Source organism: Mandrillus leucophaeus, unplaced genomic scaffold (assembly GCF_000951045.1).
Source record: "Mandrillus leucophaeus isolate KB7577 unplaced genomic scaffold, Mleu.le_1.0 Scaffold31, whole genome shotgun sequence".
Lineage (NCBI taxonomy): Eukaryota > Metazoa > Chordata > Mammalia > Primates > Cercopithecidae > Mandrillus > Mandrillus leucophaeus.
This window is the reverse complement of record NW_012103254.1, coordinates 3,927,978-3,936,488: the sequence shown is the minus strand read 5'-3', so window position 1 is coordinate 3,936,488 and position 8,511 is coordinate 3,927,978. Positions and strand designations below refer to the sequence as shown.

At 33.4% G+C, this 8,511-nt stretch overlaps 1 protein-coding gene across 3 annotated transcripts; it reads left to right on the top strand.

The window, feature by feature from the left end:
• The first annotated feature begins 1,700 nt into the window (after positions 1 to 1,700).
• Positions 1,701 to 3,593, top strand: LOC105544804 (eukaryotic initiation factor 4A-II-like). 3 transcript variants are annotated; one of them, XM_011987406.1, is made up of 2 exons: positions 1,701 to 2,756; positions 2,838 to 2,955. In XM_011987406.1, the coding sequence occupies exons 1-2, from the start codon at positions 1,732 to 1,734 to the stop codon at positions 2,953 to 2,955; spliced, it is 1,143 nt and encodes a 380-aa protein (XP_011842796.1). In that variant the 5' UTR covers positions 1,701 to 1,731. The 3 variants fall into 3 exon arrangements, with proteins under 3 accessions (XP_011842796.1, XP_011842795.1, XP_011842797.1); XM_011987407.1 differs by having other exon boundaries at positions 1,703 to 1,940; positions 2,082 to 3,593; XM_011987405.1 differs by having other exon boundaries at positions 1,701 to 3,593.
• The last annotated feature ends 4,918 nt before the right edge of the window (positions 3,594 to 8,511 follow it).

The following is an 8,511-nucleotide window of genomic DNA, read 5'->3' as shown; positions in this document are numbered from 1 at the left end:
TTTATAGACATTTAAATGTCTATATACATTTTGCAATTGCAAACTTTTCCCTAGATAGTAATGCACCTGTATTTTTTTTATTTAGGCTTTTTAAAAGTTTTGTTTTCCATAGGTACAGGGCTGAACTTCTAGTTTTAAAAATAATATACTTATTTTAATATTAATAGATTACCCCACATTTTTTCTGAATGAATTTTAACAGTAATTGTCAGTAGCCTGAGCTTACTTATTGCACCTAAGATTACCATTCTTGGTTGAAGGCAAATAACTCATTTATATTTTAATTTACAATTAATAATGTCAAATTAACTTATTTTTATCAAAATGGTTGATAGCTATATAGTTCTGTATACTTCTAGCTGAACAGGACACACTTTTATGTTTGATAATTTTTAATGATAAATGTTCTTAACATCATATTCCTACTTACAGAATGTGACCTAGTTGAATGTGTATAAAAAACAAAACACGCAATTTTCTTACTAGCAATAACACAGTTACTAGTATTGTTTTATCAAAAATACTAATCAGTATATATGTAAATAAAATAATTTTAATATTTTAATGATCCCTTGAAACTTAAATTGTGTTTATGATATATAAGAAAACAATGTATCCTAAGAGAAGTTTTCTTTAGAAATTTATTATAAAATATTTAAGATCTATAGAGTCGTGTAAAACTATTTCCAGGAATATGTGTGTATGCACCATTCAGTATACAAATAAATAAATAAATAACACCTTACCAAGTCAGTTGAAGTCGTGTGTGTACTCTGTGTCAATTGTGTAAATTCCTTTCAATAGAGATAACCAGTATCTTTAAATTGTTTTTTCTTATTCTCATGCAGTTCTGAATATTTTGTAACATATATTATTAAATATTTAATCAAATAATATATAGTGTTGCATTCTTTACATGTTTTTAACTTTACAGATAAAATATTAATACTCTATGTTAGGAGTCCCCAGCACCCAGGCTGCAGAGTTGTACTCGCCCATGGATTGTTAAGAACTAGGCCTCACAACAGGAGGTGAGTGGTAGGTGAGCGAGCATTACAGCCTGAGCACCACCTCCTGTCAGGTCAGCTGTGGCATCGGATTCTTATAGGAACTCAAACCCTATTGTGAACTACATGTGGAGGGAATTAGATTGCTTACTTCTTATGAGAATCTAATGCCTGATGATCTGAGGTGGAATAGTTTCACCCCAAAACCAACCCCACAACATCTGTGGAAAAAATATCTTTCATGAAACTGGTCTCTGGTGCCAAAAACATTGGGGACTGCTGTTTTATGTGTTCTTTTGGAAATAGTTTCTATTTCTCAACACCAGGTTTAAGATATTCACCAATGTAATCTAGTTTATATATACAGCATTTGTCTATATGTAGTATTTTATTCTATGGATACACCCATAATTTATTTACCCATTTTGTTTTTGATTGACATAGAATTTGTTTCCAATATATTGCTTTAGTAAACTATATTGTTACCCATGTCTTAAACATTCTTTATTTATTCTTGCAAATGCATGAGAATTCCTTTGCATTATAACTAGAGGTAGAGTGACTACATGGTAGATTATAAATATCCACTCTACTATATATTGCAAAATATTTTCATAAGTGCAATTGTTATTTTCAAAATAATATGTTAACATCTTGGAAATGTATTCTATCATAAAAAAATTAAAACTGCTTTTCAGTCGGGCGCTGAGTGGTTTTTCGGATCATGTCTGGTGGCTCCGTGGATTATAACAGAGAACATGGCGGCCCAGAGGGAATGGACCCCGATGGTGTCATCGAGAGCAACTGGAATGAGATTGTTGATAACTTTGACGATATGAATTTAAAGGAGTCTCTTTTTCGTGGCATCTATGCTTACGGTTTTGAGAAGCCTTCCGCTATTCAGCAGAGAGCTATTATTCCCTGTATTAAAGGGTATGATGTGATTGCTCAAGCTCAGTCAGGTACTGGCAAGACAGCCACATTTGCTATTTCCATCCTGCAACAGTTGGAGATTGAGTTCAAGGAGACCCAAGCATTAGTATTGGCCCCCACCGGAGAGCTGGCTCAACAGATCCAAAAGGTAATTCTGGCACTTGGAGACTATATGGGAGCAACTTGTCATGCCTGCATTGGTGGAACAAATGTTCGAAATGAAATGCAAAAACTGCAGGCCGAAGAACCACATATTGTTGTTGGTACACCTGGGAGAGTTTTTGATATGTTAAACAGAAGATATCTTTCTCCAAAATGGATCAAAATGTTTGTTTTGGATGAAGCAGGTGAAATGTTGAGCCGTGGGTTTAAGGATCAAATCTATGAGATTTTCCAAAAACTAAACGCAAGTATTCAGGGTGTGTTGCTTTCTGCCACAATGCCAACTGATGTGTTGGAAGTGACCAAAAAATTCATGAGAGATCCAATTCGAATTCTGGTGAAAAAGGAAGAATTGACCCTTGAAGGAATCAAACAGTTTTATATTAATGTTGAGAGAGAGGAATGGAAGTTGGATACACTTTGTGACTTGTACGAGACACTGACCATTACGCAAGCTGTAATTTTTCTCAATACAAGGCGCAGGGTGGACTGGCTGACAGAGAAAATGCATGCCAGAGACTTCACAGTTTCTGCTCTGCATGGTGACATGGACCAGAAGGAGAGAGATGTTATCATGAGGGAATTCCGGTCAGGGTCAAGTCGTGTTCTGATCACTACTGACTTATTGGCTCGCGGGATTGATGTGCAACAAGTGTCTTTGGTTATAAATTATGATCTACCTACCAATCGTGAAAACTATATTCACAGAATTGGCAGAGGGGGTCGATTTGGGAGGAAAGGTGTGGCTATAAACTTTGTTACTGAAGAAGACAAGAGGATTCTTCGTGACATTGAGACTTTCTACAATACTACAGTGGAGGAGATGCCCATGAATGTGGCTGACCTTATTTAATTCCTGGGATGAGAGTTTTGGATGCAGTGCTCGCTGTTGCTGAATAGGTGATCATAACGTGCATTGTGCTTCTTTCTTTGGGAATATTTGAATCTTGTCTCAATGCTCATAACGGATCAGAAATACAGATTTTGATAGCAAAGCGACATTAGTCGTGAGCTCTTGTGAGGAAAGTCATTGGCTTTTTCCTCTTTAGAGTTAGACTGCTGGGGTGGGTATAAAAGATGGGGTCTATAAAATCTTTTTTTCTTAGAAATTTATTTCCTAGTTCTGTAGAAATGGTTGTATTAGATGTTCTCTATCATTTAATAATATACTTGTGGACTAAAAGATATAAGTGCTGTATAAAATCAGCCAATTATGTTAAACTAGCATATCTGCCTTTATTGTGTTTGTCATTAGCCTGAGTAGAAAGGCCTTTAAAATTTTTTTAGAAAGCATTTGAATGCATTTTGTTTGGTATTGTATTTATTCAATAAAGTATTGAATTAGTGCTAAGTGTGAACTGGACCCTGTTGCTAAGCCCCAGCAAGCAATCATCCTAGGTAGGGTTTAATCCCCAGTAAAATTGCCATATTGCACATGTCTTAATGAAGTTTGAATGTTAAATAAATTGTATATTCACTTTAAAAAAAAAATTAAAACTATTTTTATTTTAAAATTTTGAATTTCATTATGCATTGTATTTATAAATTACCTTTTTGCAGTTACTAACATTTGAATATTTAAATCTCTGTGAATAATAATTATTTTTCTCTGTTCTAAATTTCATTGTATTTTAATGCTACTTTCACAGTTTTATTTGTATACTTCATCCCTTTTATGAATAGTGTTTATAAGTAATTTTATGGATTTCTGTTATGATTATAAATAGGATTTTTAAAGTAATTACATTTCTAGCTAACTATGGAATGTATATGTCACTCTTTTTTCAGTAAGTTAATCAAATCCTCTAATCTTAGTAGTTTTTATGTGAGTCGTGCTGGTTTTCATAGTACCTTATTTTATTATTTCCAATGATGTTGGTCTTGCTTAATATTTAAAATAATTTAGTTAGACATATAGGCAGTGATTGAAATTTTTCAGCACAACAAACATATGAATAAATACTTTAACGAAGAAACATTTCATTTGCTGCAATAAATGGTTACTTTAGAAAGCATATTTTTTTCTCAATTCAATTATGGGAAACCTTTATTTTATAAAGTAAGATTTGTTTTATCTTAAATATAACAAATTCACATTTCAAAAAAGTAAAGAATAAATATTGCCACTCAATTAAAGTGACCTGTGCTACTGTTCTAGATGCCCTCAAAGAAAGATTAATTTAAGGTAAAATGTGTTTATGGGATCTAAATAGATGTGTTGAGAAATCACATCTGAGTAAGCTGGAGAGACACTTTTGGAACAAGAGAGCATTGAAGTTTAGGTGGAAAACGAAGTGTTGAATTCCAATCTGAATTCTGATTTTGAAATTTGGTGGCTATGTGAAATTGGAGAGTCAATTATTCTCTGTGATTCAAAGATCAGTTGTCTGTAAAATGAGGACTTTCAGTTACATAAAGCTGAACTAGCTTAATTATTGCTACTTCTGTATATGAGACAGAGCATAAGTGTAAAGCATGCAGAGTGAGATATATGAAATTGTTTCTTCTGGATGCAGTAACATTCAATGAGCAGAGAAGTGTGAGCGATTATTAGAGCAAATTCTGGGAGGAATCATTAAAATCTGAGTTCTGTGCTGTTGATTGTATCTAATGGTGGGGTGTTTAGTATAACAGTCTGTTTTCAATCCATACTAAGAAAAATTATGAAGTGAGCCATGAACTTCAACAACACATTCTTTTTCTGTTTTAGAGCATAACAAATGAACAAAAAAACCATTTCAAAACAATGAACTTTAAAAAAATTATTGTTAAAGTTCATGAACTTATATTTTTTGTCTTAATTTCTGACTTTCTTACACGTGGTTAAATATAACTCTAACACACTTAGCTTTCCCAGTTCTTGGTTGGCACATTATAAAAGAGCAATTGGCCCACAACAGAAAGAATTTGTAGAATAAGGGACAATGAAGTACTCATGAAGTATCATGTGCTGACTATTTAACCCTGAAGAAACAGATGGAAAGACATACTTTATACTATATTACTACTTTATAGTACTATAGACATACTTTATAATATAGTATAAATGTGTACATTTATATATGTGAGTGCTTATGTATATGCAAAAGCAGTGTGTGTGTATATATAGACAGTATATGCATATATAAAAACAGCATATACATATATACACTATATATGTATGTATATAAAAGTGTGGAGCACACGCACACACACACACACACAGACACACACATATGTCTCTGTTTAGGACCAGCTGGTTTAACAGCCATATGTAACTTAATGTGTATAGAATATTGCTCTCTAAAACAGATATAACATATGACCTAGCCTGCAATATAAACTACTCTTTGGCAAGTAAACAAAAAATGAGCATTTCCTAGGGAAATAAAAACAACACATTTGATTTTTCTGTTTTCATTCTTGTCAAGCACTACATTTGCTTTCACATTTCATAGTCAGGCAAAGCAGAATAATTAACATCACATATTTATTCTTACTTCATTAGTGACATTTACACCTGCGCTATTACAAAAATGTGCTAATGTTTTATTTATGATTTCTTTATAGCTTCCTTATTGCCATTCACGTCATTCACATTTAACAAAGACAGAAACTAATAAAAGCCAGGTATTGGGTATTATTTATTTTGTCCCTGGCATGATAACACCTTTAATGAAAAAAGAAATAAAAACTTAGGTGGCAGTAATTACCTCAGTCACATTTACCTTGCTACGCAGATGGAGTATAATGCACTAAGTTTCTAGGCTGTGTCCTTCATGTATTCACATCACAGTGAAAAATACACAGAGCTGTCACTAAGCATAAGTCAAGCTGAACAAATGCTTTTTTAATTTGAACTAGAAAATACAGTCAACCTACTGTACTTGATCTTATATGGAAGGGCATTACAAAGATCTATAAGAGGTTAAAACACTTAAAATAGTGAAATTGAGATGTACAGGGTGGGGGGACGAGATACTTAAAGTGAAGCAATATAACAATACATCAATACATCAATTAACAGAAATACTTTGCTATGAGCAAACATTATAGAAAAGGAATATTACAAAAGACGTAGAAGTTGAATGCAGATATGTGTAATATGTGTAATATGTGTAAAAAAGAGGCTATAGTAAGTCCTAAAGAGATTAATGATTTAGATTAAGAGACAAAGCTGAAATAGTGGAATGGTTATTAAAATCTTGTAGTTAAAAATCAGGATGGCAGATTACTACAATCATTAATCTGTTAAATCTGATTGAGGGCAGTCACAAAAAATGGCAAGTGCTTTTAACATATGGGCCTATCCTGTTTGTGACAACTGTCCATAAATCAATGATGCATGAACAAAAGTTTTATGGAGGGCTAAATAAAACTGGAGTGTTTAAATTGGAGTGGTTTAAAAATTCTATCATAATTTTAGGACACGTTTAATATATTATGCTCAAATATGTTCTTCAAAAAAATGTGTTGCTTGCAAAGGCAAAATGAACACATTTAATTTAAATTTTTCATTTTCTATCAAATTGTTTCCTTAAACTTAGAATGTGAAAAAAAATACACATTGACTATGATATAATATGCCCATTCACTAAATGTATTACTAATACAGAGAAGGTAGTTTGGTGGATATTCTATATATATATCATCATGTAATCATTGCCTTAAGATAGATATTATTATTTCCATATAATAGGTTAGGAACCAGGGGCCAGTTGAGTTGATTAATACATGCAATGAAGCTGTTTTATTCAGACATTCTGACTTCAACCTCATTGCTTTTTGAATTACCCCAGAAATTCTTATATTTTAGGCTTATCTCCAGGTACCTCACAGTATGACTGTATTTAGTGAGAAGGCCTTTCATGGGGTGATTAAGTTAAAATGAGGCCATTTATGGATGCTCGTCCAATCTGACTAGTGCCCTTTAGAGGAGGAAATTTGGGCAGAGAGTCATCAAGGATGCACACACACAGAGGGAAGACCATGTGTGGACATATCCAAAAGCCATCTGGAAGCCTAGAAGAGAGGCATCAGAATAAAACTGCCTTGATCTTGGACTTCTAGCCTCCAGTAACTAAGTATATGTTAAGTATATATCATATATATATATACACACACACACATATATATAGCTTAAGACATTCATACTGTTGTATTTTGTCACGGCAGCCCTAGAGAACTAATACACCTTCTGATCAAGGAAGTAGAAAAGATATTGTTAAATAGTAAAGTAGATAATTATACTTAGATAATTTCCATTATATAAATGTATGCACACACATAATGGAATATATGTACATAATGAAATATATGTGAAATGTAACCAAGCATGTGTATATGTGTGTGTGTGTGTGTGTGTGTAAACAGTTTAAGCCTCCAGAATTTAAAAATGTTTTGTTATTTCCTATTTATTTGTCTCATTATATGGGTGATACTGGTTCAGATGAGCTGGTTATGTGGTCCCTGGACCAACAACCTCAGGTTAGTGAATGGAACTGGCACGTTTCTTTCTCCAGAAATTTTCCATACCCTACCCAGAGCCTCAACCTAGTGTTGAGGATGCCCTTGATCTGTTACTTTGTTTAATACAAAGACTGATGAAACTGAGCTTTCTGTTAATAACATAAAAATATGAAATAACATTATTGAGATACAGGTTAATACCAATTTAACTGTAGTGACAGATTTGCTTCTCTCTCATTATATTAGATAAGACTTTCAAGACTTTCAAGATATAAAACAAATTGGGTTTGTAATCCCAGCGCTTTGGGAGGCTGTAGCTGGTGGATCACCTGAGGTCAGGAGTTCGAGACCAACGTGGCCAACGTGGTGAAACTCCGTCTCCACTAAAAATATAAAAATTAGTCAGGAGTGGTGGCAGGCACCTGTAATCACAGCTGTTCAGGAGACTGAGGTAGAAGAATTGCTTGAACCCGGGAGGCAGAGGTTGCAGTGAGCTGAGATCATGCCATTGCACTCCAGCCTGGGCGACAAGAGCAAAACTCTGTCTCGATAAATAAATAAATAAATAATTTATTGGTTATACTTTTTTCCAAAGAAAACTGTAGGGGTTGGAGTCAGAAGAGTATGAAAAGGGACCACCCCAACCACCACAAAACTTTGTTTAAAAACAAAAATCTCCCAGTAGGAAAGTAGGATGAGATCGATAAAAGAGAATATCCTTAATGATGAAGACAGAAAAGTTCCAAAACAAAAAATACACAAATGACTTATGAACTCTAAAACCAGTTTAAAAGGTATTGAAAAGTCAGAATACAATTTTAAACACAAGCTGTTTAAGACAAAGATATTAGCTTTCAAACTAATTTTGAGATTTTAAATTTTACCATATTCCTTTGGAAACTTTAAATTCACAATGTAGTTAACATCTTTAAAACTCAGAGAAGACATAGAAGCAGCTACC